The sequence below is a fragment of the Eucyclogobius newberryi genome, unplaced genomic scaffold, assembly GCF_026437365.1.
Source record: "Eucyclogobius newberryi isolate DKJ021-1_F unplaced genomic scaffold, fEucNew1.0.hap1 SCAF_22, whole genome shotgun sequence".
Classification (NCBI taxonomy): Eukaryota; Metazoa; Chordata; class Actinopteri; order Gobiiformes; family Gobiidae; genus Eucyclogobius; species Eucyclogobius newberryi.
Genome location: NW_027315857.1, coordinates 19,860,325 through 19,874,570, shown reverse-complemented (window position 1 = coordinate 19,874,570; position 14,246 = coordinate 19,860,325). Strand labels below are relative to the sequence as shown.

Below are 14,246 nucleotides of genomic sequence, written 5' to 3'. Positions count from 1 at the left end.
AGTCTGTCTTTGTAGTCTGTCTTCGTAGTCTGTCTTCGTAGTCTATCTTCGTAGTCTGTCTTTATAGTCTGTCTTTATAGTCTGTCTTCATAGTCTGTCTTTATAGTCTGTCTTTATAGTCTGTCTTTATAGTCTGTCTTTATAGTCTGTCTTTGTAGTCTGTCTTCGTAGTCTGTCTTCGTAGTCTATCTTCGTAGTCTGTCTTTATAGTCTGTCTTTATAGTCTTTCTGTCGTCGTAGTCTGTCGTCGTAGTCTGTCGTCGTAGTCTGTTTTTGTAGTCTGTCTTCGTAGTCCGTCTTTGTAGTCTGTCTTTATAGTCTGTCTTCATAGTCTGTCGTCGTAGTCTGTCTTTAGTTCTTTATCATTTCAAACTAGGACTCAGTTGTTGTCTCGCTCTCTTTCACCATGTGAGATGGAGGGTGACAGTGTGGGTTGGATCCAAGACCAACAGATGGAGATTGCAGGATAGAGTCCTTTAGTGTTCCTGTCCTTTCCTAAAGCTCCTGAACCTGTCACCGTGTCTCCTCATTGTCTCCACCTGTCCGAATATCCATCCAGGCCTTAAGTAGTGCTCCGGCCACCACTCCAGACCAGTGACAGCGACACTCCTGAACCAGCACCTTACAGTCCACACGTATTTGAATGTCCTTTTCATATTTGAACCTGGTTTTGTTGATTCTGTAGTTCCACGATGAGCGCCGTGTGCTGTCTGCACCTCGTGTCCCGCCTGTTTACCCTGTTTACTCTAAGCTCAGGTGAGTGTTTGTTTACACTGTTTTACTTTGTATGTTTGAGGCTTTTGAAACTTTTTCAGAATATTATTTATTAATTTCAAAAGAAAGTAACACCCAATGAAGTGAGATTTGTTTGCAGTCCTGAATGACGAGCGATTGCACCTGTGATGACGCCTGAAATGTTCCACAGTATGGAATCAAATGTATCTATATTGCATTCAGTCAATTGCGTGTGTTTTTGTTTCTAAGAATACATAGCATAAAACATTGCAGTGGAGCTTGTCTTAATGGAGATGGATTATTTTAGAGTCTAATTCTTTTTTATAAGCTCTGAGTTGCCTATTGTGTGTTTTCTTTTGTTGTATGTTTAAAGTCGTATGTGTTTTCACAGTGGTTTTAGCGGCCGGTTGGTGCCCCGATCCTTTAGCGGACGGTTGGTGCCCCGGTCCTTTAGCGGACGGTTGGTGCCCCGATCCCTGGCTGTGTTTAAGAGACAGATGCGTGGCAGCGTATCCAGTTTGGGCCACGTGGAGCGACGCAGAGGTACCAAAGAGTATTAGCAATAACATTATTCTTTTGTTAAATGAAAGCTCAGATTGTTCAGCTACGTTCAAACTTCACAACACAAAGCACGTTTATTTGTGGAACACGTTTTGTACACAAAGGGCTTTAGAGAACCAGAGCACAATACAAATAAAATAAAAAACAGAATAGATAATTTTGACATTGTTACAGATGAATTATACATTATTTAATTCACACATAGTTTTGTATTAATTTGTAATTCCTTTTTCCCACAGACTCTTTGTGCTCAGTCCAACTCTCACCTCTTTTCGCTCCATTCCAACGACGACATGGAATTTCTTCAGAAAATCACGGTTAAACTCGGCGTTCCCGTCTGGACCGGAGGATATTCTGTTGCTCATGAGGTCTCTCATGAATGTTCAACCTCTAAATTTAAATTGGACCCAAAACCAGGCCTTTAATCGCGGCTCAAAGTCAATGGGTCGTATTTTGCCCCTGGAGTCAGCGTTAACTTTGGCGCTGTGGAGCTCATTTAGTCAGATATTGCGTCAGCGTAATTGCTGACAGCGCAGGGACTGGAACTCTAAACAAGAGGTGTGAAGATAACGTGTATTTGTCCCACAATAAGGAAACTCCAATGGACCAGATACCTATAATAAAACAACCGTCATTATGTGCATACATAACACAAATCAGGTTTATAAGCAGAGATGTGTGTGTGTGTGTGTGTAGGTGTGTGTGTGTGTGTGTGTATGTGTGTGTGTGTAGGTGTGTGTGTGTGTGTGTGTGTGTGTGTGTGTGTAGGTGTGTGTAGGTGTGTGTGTGTGTGTGTGTGTGTGTGTGTGTGTGTGTGTGTGTGTAGGTGTGTGTAGGTGTGTAGGTGTGTATATATAAACACTATTGCCATATATGGACTGGCACCAGCCTGGCCCCGTCCCGTGGAAAAGCCTCTCGTTTAGTCTTGGGGCAAAGCGTGGCCCAACATGTTTGTGAATCATGCTTGAATCTTATCATACAGATATATTGCTTTGGCTGTTGGCACCGAACAGCAGGCCGATTCATTGGCAAACTATGAACCTATGAACCTTTCCCACTCCCTAAACCCTAAAATCCTTTAAAAAAAACAAACAAGAGAGCAATTTAAAAACACAGAAGACAACGCGACTCATGCAGTGTTAAAGCCATGTTGTAGCGCTGTGATTCATGGGTTTCACGTTCTTGTTATAGATGACATTTTGAGAAATGTTCACAGTTCAGAAGATCAAACTTTGATTTTAAATCGTTGTCATTGTCATTTGGCAACAATCTTAATTATCATAATTAATGATCTTAATTATCATCATTCCAAAACTCATAGATAGAATAACCAGTCAACATCAATCAATTCAAGGGGCTGTACACAGTGTATTTTCAAGTAAAGTTAAAGTTAAATCTGTTTTGCCCACTGCAGATATTGTAAAAGCATCTATTCGGGTGAAAATGAGATCGCTGTGTGCTCTCTGCGTCGAATTACAGAGCGTTTTATTAAGGAGTGTGCTCGTGATTCCCCAATTTGAGTCAGTGCCGAATTCGCATCATACTCTAGTTAACTTAATGACTAGTAAACTAAGGCAACAACCTTTTTTTTTGTTTCAATTTTTAACCATTTCTGACTGTTTTAATGATGAAGATATTGTCAAGCTGGCGACTTGTGATTACGTGATTGACGCAAGTTTGGCAAACGGCTCAAAAAGGGGAATGAGCGCTGTTAGCATGCTAGTTATTGTTAGCTTTACCGTGACGACAAAACTCTGCTTTAGGCTCTTACAGTTGTGAAACGCTTGTAAAAACAGAGGAGTAAATGTTTAGGATGCTCTGAAGGCATGTCGAACGAAAGAGTTTGAAATAAAATAAAAAAACAACTTCTTTAAATCATGTTAACGTACGTTTTGTGCGTAACTTTATTTTTCTTGTCATTTTTTTAGCGTAACTCGTGGTTATGGAGCGATGGGTCCGATTTTAGGTTAGACGTCTGGACTGTTGGGAAGAATGACAGCGACGCGGCGTGTTTGGGAATGGGAAACGAAGGTAATATTTGCACATTTATGCAACTGAAAGCGCTAAAACAGAAGCCAATCATAGCGGCCCGTTTTCTGTTTGCTGTGTTTTTAACAGATAGCGAGATGAGGAGCGCCCCCTGTGGTGAGATGAGGTTTTACATCTGCGCCAGACATATAAGGTGAGAGTACGGCTGCTACGTGCTAAGTGTTGCATTAGCTATTGTGATTTAAATTGAATATCGTCTGCATTTAGGAGTGAGATACAAATTAATACCTAAATATTGTTCAGGCATATTGTAATATTTACACAATGCTTCAATATCGCTGAAACGTGCCTGTAAATGGCTTAGTTGAGGTTCATGGAATACACAAAAAATGCACTGACCATTAAATTAACCACAAACGTGCAGAAATGTCACTTTATGCCTTGTTTGGGAAATTGTTGTCTCGTTTTGAGGTCATTTGTGATATTTTTAAGATAAGATAAGATATTCCTTTATTGTCCCACATGGGGAAATTTCATTGGTGCAACGCAGGTAGATACAGAGGTAGATACAGAAGAACAGATCACTTATAGGAAGTCTGAAAAACACTTTCAGTAGAAGATCTCCTATAAATAAAAACTCCCATAGACACATAAATAAATAAATAAATACCATTGCGTGTGATCCCGACAGTAATTGCACATGAATATGTGTCACGACAGCACATAGATTGCACATGAATTTCACAGTAATTGCCCATGAATTTCACAGTAATTGCACATGAATTCCAACAGCAATTGCACATATGACAGAATTGCACATCAGTATTAGGTTAGGTCAGTATTGCGACGGGATAACGTGACGATCTCCGGGTAAGACGACTGTTCTCCGCAGTTTCATGAGTTCCTCCTTTGTGGAAACGCGGTACGGCGCCGGCCGGGGGGCGGGGCCGGAGCCGGGGGGCGGCGCCGGCCCCGGGGGGCGGGGCCGGAGCCGGGGGACTCAGAGCCAAGACACATCGCAACGACACGACGAAAACACTCAATCCAGCCGAATAAAGTCAAAACAAGTTAATTTAAAGCGATTCCAGTTTGTGTCCCGATCGTTCGTGAAGTTCCTCTTTCATATAAACGTGTATATAAACGTGTACCGACGACACGCCGTACTTTAGCGCGGCCGGAGGGCGCGGGGGGGGGGGGGCTGGTGGGCTCGCTCGGAGCTAGCTCACGTCACAACAACACAACGAACACAACGAAAAACGCTCAAATCCAGCCGAAAAAAGTCAAAAACAGTTGAATTAAAAAACTATTCCAGCGCGTGTCCCTATCGTACAGTAAAATAGAAAAAATATACTAACTATATTTACAAAATATAGGAGATAAAGCACAATAAGTGTGAGAAAGAAGAGAGAGCGTTTACACCGGGCTGCTAGCTGTACTAGCGCCTTATGACGATTACAGGACAATACAGGGTTTACTCAAAATGCACGAATCAATCAATCAACAATTATGAGGAAGTTAAAAATGAGGCTAACAAACACTGTAATAGATGTAGAATATGTCAAATAAACACACAGAGAAGAGCATTTCCTGGATTTAGGTAATATAAAGATAAAGGATATATAATAGATAAAGGAATATCTTATTTTTCATGATGTCACAAGGGGGCGGCCTAATGCAGGTTTCCTCAAACACGCACAAAAGAAACGTAGCACGTTTTGGGTGAGGAAACAACAAGCTTCAATCCCACTGAAGTTCATTTAGCAGAATCCTGTAAGAACACAAAAAAACGTACTTGAACGTTTCTTATCCATGGATTCGAAGAGACGTGACACATTTCGTTACTGCTGCCATCTTGAGGACGATAGCTGCATGCTCGCTGTGGGCTGTTCCGACATAAGTCTCAAATATAGGATTCTTTCTCTTCTGTAACATCCCCAAAAAACCCATTTGACCAGAAATGTGTGACTGTGTTCAAGAGGGACCAGAGGACTTACAGAGATAACTCCAGACTGAGGCGGAGCAGTTTGTTTCAGGCAGTTAGCAGCCAATGCTAAGGCTATTTCACATATTATTGAGTGGCTTTGCTAATAAACGTTAGCCTATGTGAAGACAGTTTTAACGAGCATCATCTCCCACTGTCCAGGTGTTATATTTTAGGATCAGACACAAAGTCCGTGCTCTTGAAAGCTTTGAGGGCGTGTCCGGTGTATAGGGCGTGTCCGGTGCAGTGGGCGTGTCCGGTGCAGAGAGCTTGTGGACGAGGAAGCGCAGATGAAAATGTCTGCATAAGTTTGTTGTGACAAGTTGTCGCTGCTTTTAAATGTTTTCAGCGACACTCTCCTGTAGATAAAGATCAAACCCTATACATTCTGTCATTTCAAGTAGCAACTCCTTTACATTTTCAGTTTCATGCACCGTTTCCCATGACGATCGAACAGCGTAGCGACAACAGCGTGTGCGTGACGTCTTCAAAAATGGCAGCAACAACAAATATATGTTACAACTGCCGCTACTGCCGCCGCTAAATTGAGTACTGGTTTTGTCGTTTGCAGTGGGGAGCGACCTGACGCCAACGAAGAGGCTGCAGCTCCTTTCAGTGAGTGGCACGGTTGTTTTCTTGCCTGACCAGCCATTCCCAACACGTTTTGGCAGTCTAACAGAATGTGGGCGGGGCTGGCGGGTCAGGTAAGTTGTTTTCAGGACTCTCTGGCGTTTGGCATCATCATTTTATGGCTCTTTGATCGTGTGGCTCGACATAATCGCACGTGCAACTGCTTAAAGGCGCACTGCATGTAGCGTTTCTCGTGCGGCCCTGTCCCGCGGTGTAAGTTTGAACTTAAACTTCCTAGAGACGAGCAGGTGACGCCTCCAATTTACTTGCCTGACCAGCCATTCCCAACACGTTTTGGCCAACTACTTATCAAAACTGTGTGTGGGTCTGGGGCTCGACCACTGAGGTTTAATTTCTTGGGCGGAGTTTAGAGAGCAGAGACAGAACCAATCACGTAAACCCAGAAGTGACGCAAAAAACGCAACACGCTTAACCGGATATTACGTAGCCCGTGTCAACGAGGCGTGTTCCGCGTTATCCGTCCCCGAACGCAGAAAATGTCTCCTGAATCGCGATGACGCCCTTTGCATAACCGCATCTAACGCACGTTCATCATGGTGAGTAGAGCGAGAGCAGAAGTAAACACTGGGTCACGAGCCGGGTCACGAGCCGAGTCACGAGCCGGGTCCGCCATCTTGAATGTTTTGGAACGGGGGGTGGAAAGCGCTACTTCCGTATCCCAATGTGACGCGTTAAAACCTCCGCCTGGGATTGGGCGGTAAATGGATGACCGACGACTTCATTGGCTCTGACTCGGGTTCCAGACCCTTACGCATCCAAACAGAATGTGGGCGGGGCCGGCGGGTCAGGCAACCAAGTTACGGGTCAATTGAAGTGAAGCAAGCCCATTCGCAGTGAGAGCATTTTGTTTTTCACAATAAAACGCCCATAACCGTGCCAGACAGATATGTTTAATGCCATGCTGCGCTTTTGGCCGATTTCGCTAAGCTAATCAAGGTTCTAAGCGTTGTTTGTGGACCACAGCAGAAAAGAGTCAGCGTTTTTGGCAGCGGCTGTGAGTTTGAGCGCCGTTTTTTTTTTAACACAAAAACGCTATTTACTACTTTTTGTGGGAACTCTTGCGCGTGCGGTTTGGGTCGCATCACAGGGGATACCCAATCGTTTCGAGGGCTTTACCCAGCGTCGCGTACTGACTGTGTCCGAAAATGCTCGAAAAGATGGACCCACGACATCGGCTCCTTTAACGCTCGTGTCTCGCGTTTAGACCTGTCGCCGGGCGTGGGTCTGGTCGCCGCCATGTGGTCGCACAGCGAGCCCGTGGCCGACGAGATCCTTCGCTCCTCCTCCTTCCTCCTCCGGCTCGCGTCCGGCTCCATCACGCGGAGCTGCTACGACCTGTTCAGGCGGCAGGAGGCGCTCTACGTGGGCCTGGTGTACAAGACGCTGGAGGTCAGTGCTGGTCAACGTGCATGAAATGTCCTCTTTGATGTGAGAGTCCTACTGTCCGCACCTGTCATTCCTGTCATGTGATTGGTTTACGTGTTTTGTGTCATTTTCCCTTTTCTTTGCTCAAAATACAGTCAATACCAAATACCACAACGCTGGTATTTGCTCATGAAATTTAGGCTTTGAACTGCACTGAATCAGAGAGAAATAGCAAACGCCGCGCTTACAGTGAGCGCATTTGCGATTTTCCCTTAATTTGTGATTGTAGTTTATAGATTAACGCGTGACAAAAAGTAAAACTAAAAGAAAATGTTGTTTGTAACGTAATGTAACAGTAGGATTGCATTACGAAGGCGACGTCACAGCGTTCTGGATTTTAGCATTTTAGAGTTGCCAAAACGCATTAAAGTCCACAATGAGTAATGACATTTTAATCTGAACTAATCTAATACCAAATATAAAAGGCTACAACTTTACAAAATATAAAAGGCTACAACTTTACAAAATATTTAGTTTTGCCTGACGTCTAAGAGAAGTAAACAGTTGTAGAAAACCAGATGAACAACAGGAACACTGCAGCTACATCACATTTATCTCTGACAGACTTTGTGGTTGATCTTATTGTCTTTCTCGCTATAAATAAGATGTTTTTGAGTCGCGTATTGAGGAAATTAACTGTTGTGCTGAAGCAGGGGTGGGCAAACTACGGCCCGCGGGCTACATGTGGCCCGTTTGTCTTTATAATCCAGCCCATACATGCCATGTAATATTTAATTATTTTTTTTTGCCCTCAGGCATCTGTCTGCTCTTGTGTCCTTAATAAATATGATGTGAAATTAATTAAATAATAGATTAAATTGCCTATATTTGACAGAAAAGTGATATTTTATTTGATATTATTTTTTTTTTATTTTTTCTCACACCAATGATTGTGGCCGGCCCTCCGCTACTTGCCTGGATTCGAATATGGCCCTCGGAGGAAAATAATTGCCCGCCCCTGTGCTAAAGTGTCACAAAATCTCGACCCACTGTTAGCATACAAGCTAGCTAAACAGCACAGTCGCAGCGACAGCCGAAAAACGACTTTGTTTCAATTCAATTTCAAGTATTAAGCAAAACGAATGCTTCACAGACAAAAATTTTACAAAGATTTGACGCATTTTACCATAGATTTGCAAAATACTTTTTAATGCGGGTATTCTGCATTCTGTAACTACACACACATACATTACATTACCAAACAGCACTGACATGTATGCCCACCACCAGAACACTGACATACACACTTACACCTTTTAAGTTTTGTTTAGCTCCTGACAATCATAACTGTGTCACGTGTACTTAACATGTTTGTTTTCACAGGCGTTTGACCTTCAGCGCATTAATCCGGACGTGGGATCTTTGCTGCTCGACACAAAGGAACGTTACAAGATCAAATACTCCAAACAGGTGAGGCCGGGCTCTACTGTCTCTTTACCAACAATACACAACAAAAGCTTCAGTCTAAAGTCCGGAAAATAGACCTACATGTAAATAACCCACGGCTACGTGGCTGTTTTTGTCCAATTTTACGTGATTTTGTCGTTCAGAAAGTCTAATTTCGTAAAGTCGGTCACAAACTTGAGCAACAGTGACATGTCGGACCTCCAGAATGTGAGAGATTTTTGCTATTGTTTTAGTCACAGTCTCGATAATCGTGAATAATCGTTAAAATCGTGATTTTTTTCTCGCAATAATTGTAACGCTAAAATTTGATAATCACAATATTGAAAAATCCATAAATAATCATTTTACAAAAATAATTTCAGTATATTTGAAATGACTTTTTTTTTCATTCCAGGTGTATTATTTAGTTATTTAATTGCAAATTGAAAGGCCTGATCTGAACTTGAAAGTGTCAAAAACAGTTTAATAATTCGTAGATGGGTTTATACGTGCTTTTCACAACTTTGACACCAGAGCAGAGTTTTGCACTAGCATTATGCTAACATCAACTATGCTAACAGTGCACTTTTTCGGATTTTCGGATGATATTAGATGTAGACAGCTCACAGTGGTCTCTTTTTGACCCTAAGAGCTGCTCTTACAATATATCTGTACTAGGGCAAAACATATTTTAATACATGAAGAAGAGAAAAATCAGGTACAGTCCTTTACACTAAGTGAATAATTGACTAACCAACAAACTAACTAATTAAATAATTAATGCCATTCCCTCAAGGAAAAATACCCAGAGTTCCCTGTTTAATTCTTCTCCCTCCCTCAAGCTCAAAACGCTCATTTCCACATTTAAGGCCATTGCGGAAACGCTCCTCTGTGTTTTTAAAGTCCATTCACCTAACCCAGACTCACTCAAATCATTGCATTATTTAAATTGTCGTCCCTTACAGCCGAGCTATTTCACATCTAGCATTTCTTATTTACAGCTTTATTTATCGTGCATTGTATTTGTAACTGTGGTGTTTTGTTTGCTCAAATATCAGGTTATTGTTTAGTTTAAATACAGATAATTATAGTTTTAATTAATGTCCTAAATCAGCCTCAACATTGGAAAGCCTTGGCCCTGTAATCGCAGTTCAAATGTATAACTGCTGGCTCTTGCAGGCTCCCGTTACTGCCCCCCAGTGGCTGCAGTTCGCTCTGCTGTCCTTTCACCCTGTAGTTGTAGACGACCCGCTTTACCTGTTGGTGGCGCTGTCGGCTCGCGAGGCTCTGAACAGCTTTGTGCTGGAGTCTCTGCCTCTGCCGGGGTCTGTGCCCAGCGCCGAGTCCAGACGTCTGTACCAAAGATGGAGAGAAGAGAGCGAGCGGGACGTCCAGTCAGCGAAGAGGTGAGCGTCCCGGACCCAGCGCGTTTTTAAAGTACATTTTTCGTTTCGTGGTGTCGTTTTTGGTTTTCAGTCATTATAAGTAATTTAGACAATACAATCCTCAATACAAAGGGATGGGAAGAAAAATTGGAAAATGACAGAAATATCATATCAATATCATATCATTTAACATCATATTAATATCATATAACATTATATTAATATCATATAATATAACATCATATTAATATCTTATAATATATCATCATATTAATATCATATAGTATAACATCATATTGATATAATATAACATCATATTAATATCATATAACATCATATTAATATAACATCATATTAATATCATATAACATATCAATATCACATAATATATCATCATATTAATATGATATAACATCATATTAATATCACATAATATATCATCATATTAATATCATATAACATCATATTAATATCATATAACATCATATTAATATCACATAATATATCATCATATTAATATCATATAACATCATATTAATATCACATAATATGACATCATATTAATATCATATAACATCATATTAATATCACATAATATATCATCATATTAATATCATATAACATCATATTAATATCACATAATATAACATCATATTAATATCATATAACATCATATTAATATCACATAATATATCATCATATTAATATCATATAACATCATATTAATATCACATAATATATCATCATATTAATATCATATAACATCATATTAATATCACATAATATAACATCATATTAATATCATATAACATCATATTAATATCACATAATATATCATCATATTAATATCATATAACATCATATTAATATCACATAATATATCATCATATTAATATCATATAACATCATATTAATATCACATAATATAACATCATATTAATATCACATAATATAACATCATATTAATATCACATAATATAACATCATATTAATATCATATAACATCATATTAATATCACATAATATATCATCATATTAATATCATATAACATCATATTAATATCACATAATATAACATCATATTAATATCATATAACATCATATTAATATCACATAATATAACATCATATTAATATCATATAACATCATATTAATATCACATAATATATCATAATATTAATATCATATAACATCATATTAATATCACATAATATAACATCATATTAATATCATATAACATCATATTAATATCACATAATATAACATCATATTAATATCATATAACATCATATTAATATCACATAATTTAACATCATATTAATATCATATAACATCATATTAATATCACATAATATAACATCATATTAATATCATATAACATCATATTAATATCACATAATATAACATCATATTAATATCATATAACATCATATTAATATCACATAATATAACATCATATTAATATCATATAACATCATATTAATATCACATAATATATCATCATATTAATATCATATAACATCATATTAATATCACATAATATAACATCATATTAATATCATATAACATCATATTAATATCACATAATATATCATCATATTAATATCATATAACATCATATTAATATCACATAATATAACATCATATTAATATCATATAACATCATATTAATATCACATAATATAACATCATATTAATATCATATAACATCATATTAATATCACATAATATAACATCATATTAATATCATATAACATCATATTAATATCACATAATATATCATCATATTAATATCATATAACATCATATTAATATCACATAATATATCATCATATTAATATCATATAACATCATATTAATATCACATAATATAACATCATATTAATATCATATAACATCATATTAATATCATATAATTTAACATTTGAAATATGAATTGTGTGTTTTGTGTCAGATTCAAAGACGTGATTGAGAATTACCAAAATAAAATGGACGTTTATAAATCCATCAACGTCTTCAGACATCACATGATGAACCAGAAGAGTCTCCACAAGAACACGTGAGGACAAAACTGTCTCCACTAAGACCAGAACGGTCTCTCTAAAAACCAGGACTAAACCAGGACTAAACCAGGACTAAATCAGGACTAAACCAGGACTAAACCAGGACTAAACCAGGACAAAACCAGGACTAAACCAGGACTAAACCAGGACTAAATCAGGACTAAATCAGGACTAAACCAGGACTAAATCAGGACTAAACCAGGACTAAACCAGGACTAAATCAGGACTAAATTAGGACTAAACCAGGACTAAATCAAGACTAAATGAGGACTAAACCAGGACTGAAGGAGTACTTTTGTTCTCTCTAGTCTAAACCTGGTCTAGGTTCAGGTTATTCCAGGACCAGGTTTAGTGTCGATAAAACATTAACAATATTTAAAGGACAAAAGAAGGACCAAACCAGGACTAAGACAGGACTAAGACAGGACTGCAGGACTAGACCAAACTCACAACAACAACAATAAAGGAAGATAATTTCATAATTGTTTGAGAACCTCTAATTTGAGTCATTAATCTTTTTTTTTTCAGAGAATGTGAAGAATGAATGAAGAAGTCAACTTTTCTTTCTGACCTCGACATGAGCTCCATCACAGACTTAAGCCTTTTTAAGCCTTTTGTATAACTAAAGTGAACATGGAAATAGAGGAGTATTTAACGTAATAACTTTGAACAAAATGCAACTCTTGCGTCTGAAAGTGTTGCCACTAAATCCTCTGTTTTGAGTAAAAAAAGGATGAATTTAACATGTGTTTCTTATTATTGTGTTTGTTTGTTGTTTTTTTTACTTTTTTGTGTCTTTTTTATTGTCATTTTGTGTTATAATTAAAAGCCAATGATTTAAATGATTACTGGAGAATTATACTTTTATGTAGTAAGTACATATTCAAAATAACATTGTGAAACTGTGTAATAGTCACGTGGGCCCTGTATCTTTGCGCAACACGCTTTTTTCATAACCGTCTTTGTCTCCCTCTGCAGGACACGAAGCGTAATAAAAGCGTATAAAAACAATGCTCTTAAATACATCTAATAATACTTATTTTAAGCTTTCTTTCTGAAATTACATCTTAATTGTTAGATAAATAAAAAATATATAATCTCCTATAACGTCTACAAACAGTTCCCAAGGGTCTTATAGGTCTAATTGTTTAGCAAATAACAAAATTACTACATCAGTCTTTAGGCAAATAACTCCCTTTATTGCGGTAAAAAGGCAATGTTGTATATTGTCATTTGTTTCTACATCGACAACTACAATTTAGATGATAAAATAAGAAAAGTATAAGTTTTTTTCAAATAAAAAGCATTTTTTAAATTTATTTTTAAATTTAATCTGATTTGGCTTTGGTTTTCATACTTTTATAGAACACTCTTGTCTTTTATTTGGGCTTTCCCGTTGTCCACCTCCTCCACCTCCACCACCTCCTCCACCTCCTCCACCATCTCCTCCACCACCTCCACCACCTCCTCCACCTCCTCCATCTCCTCCACCATCTCCTCCTCCACCTCCACCACCTCCACCACCTCCTCCATCTCCTCCATCTCCTCCACCATCTCCTCCTCCACCTCCATCTCCATATCCACCTCCTCCTCCTCCACCACCTCCTCCACCTCCTCCTCCACCACCTCCACCACCTCCATCTCCTCCACCACCTGCACCTCCTCCTCCTCCACCACCTACTCCACCTCCTCCTCCACCTCCATCTCCTCCACCACCTGCACCTCCTCCTCCTCCACCACCTACTCCACCTCCTCCTCCACCACCTCCTCCATCTCCTCCACCACCTCCTCCATCTCCTCCACCTCCTCCACCTCCACCAACCTGTGCCTTTTGCTCTCAACACGTCTCATCCCCGCGCGCGTGTCCGTGCGGGTTCACGCGTGTCCTGCCCTTGTGCCGTGACACGCACACGCACGCGCACGGTCAAAGAGAGAGAGAGAGAGAGAGAGAGAGAGAGGTGGGAAAAAAAGAAGAAGAAGAGAAACCCTCCATTTGCCCTGCTCCGTGACCGACCCTCGTCTCCATCTCCATCCCCCGCGTCCCCCCGGCTCCCGCACCTCTCCTCCTCC

General features: G+C 39.2%; 1 protein-coding gene across 2 annotated transcripts; it reads left to right on the top strand.

The window, feature by feature from the left end:
• The first annotated feature begins 689 nt into the window (after positions 1-689).
• On the top strand, positions 690-12,801 carry LOC140371473 (uncharacterized). 2 transcript variants are annotated; one of them, XM_072458639.1, is made up of 11 exons: positions 690-756; positions 1,127-1,278; positions 1,536-1,664; positions 3,225-3,327; positions 3,415-3,478; positions 5,838-5,881; positions 7,122-7,306; positions 8,666-8,752; positions 9,908-10,134; positions 12,068-12,172; positions 12,705-12,801. In XM_072458639.1, the coding sequence occupies exons 1-11, from the start codon at positions 693-695 to the stop codon at positions 12,718-12,720; spliced, it is 1,176 nt and encodes a 391-aa protein (XP_072314740.1). In that variant the 5' UTR covers positions 690-692; the 3' UTR covers positions 12,721-12,801. The 2 variants fall into 2 exon arrangements, with proteins under 2 accessions (XP_072314740.1, XP_072314741.1); XM_072458640.1 differs by having other exon boundaries at positions 1,190-1,278; positions 12,705-12,799.
• The last annotated feature ends 1,445 nt before the right edge of the window (positions 12,802-14,246 follow it).

Excerpts from the sequence above, each read along its gene's own strand:
- LOC140371473 (XM_072458639.1), top strand. The coding sequence starts at position 693 with ATGAGCGCCGTGTGCTGTCTGCACCTCGTGTCCCGCCTGTTTACCCTG. Across the intron at positions 3,479-5,837 it reads ATCTGCGCCAGACATATAAG|TGGGGAGCGACCTGACGCCA; the intron begins GTGAGAGTACGG and ends TGTCGTTTGCAG. Across the intron at positions 5,882-7,121 it reads AGAGGCTGCAGCTCCTTTCA|ACCTGTCGCCGGGCGTGGGT; the intron begins GTGAGTGGCACG and ends TCTCGCGTTTAG.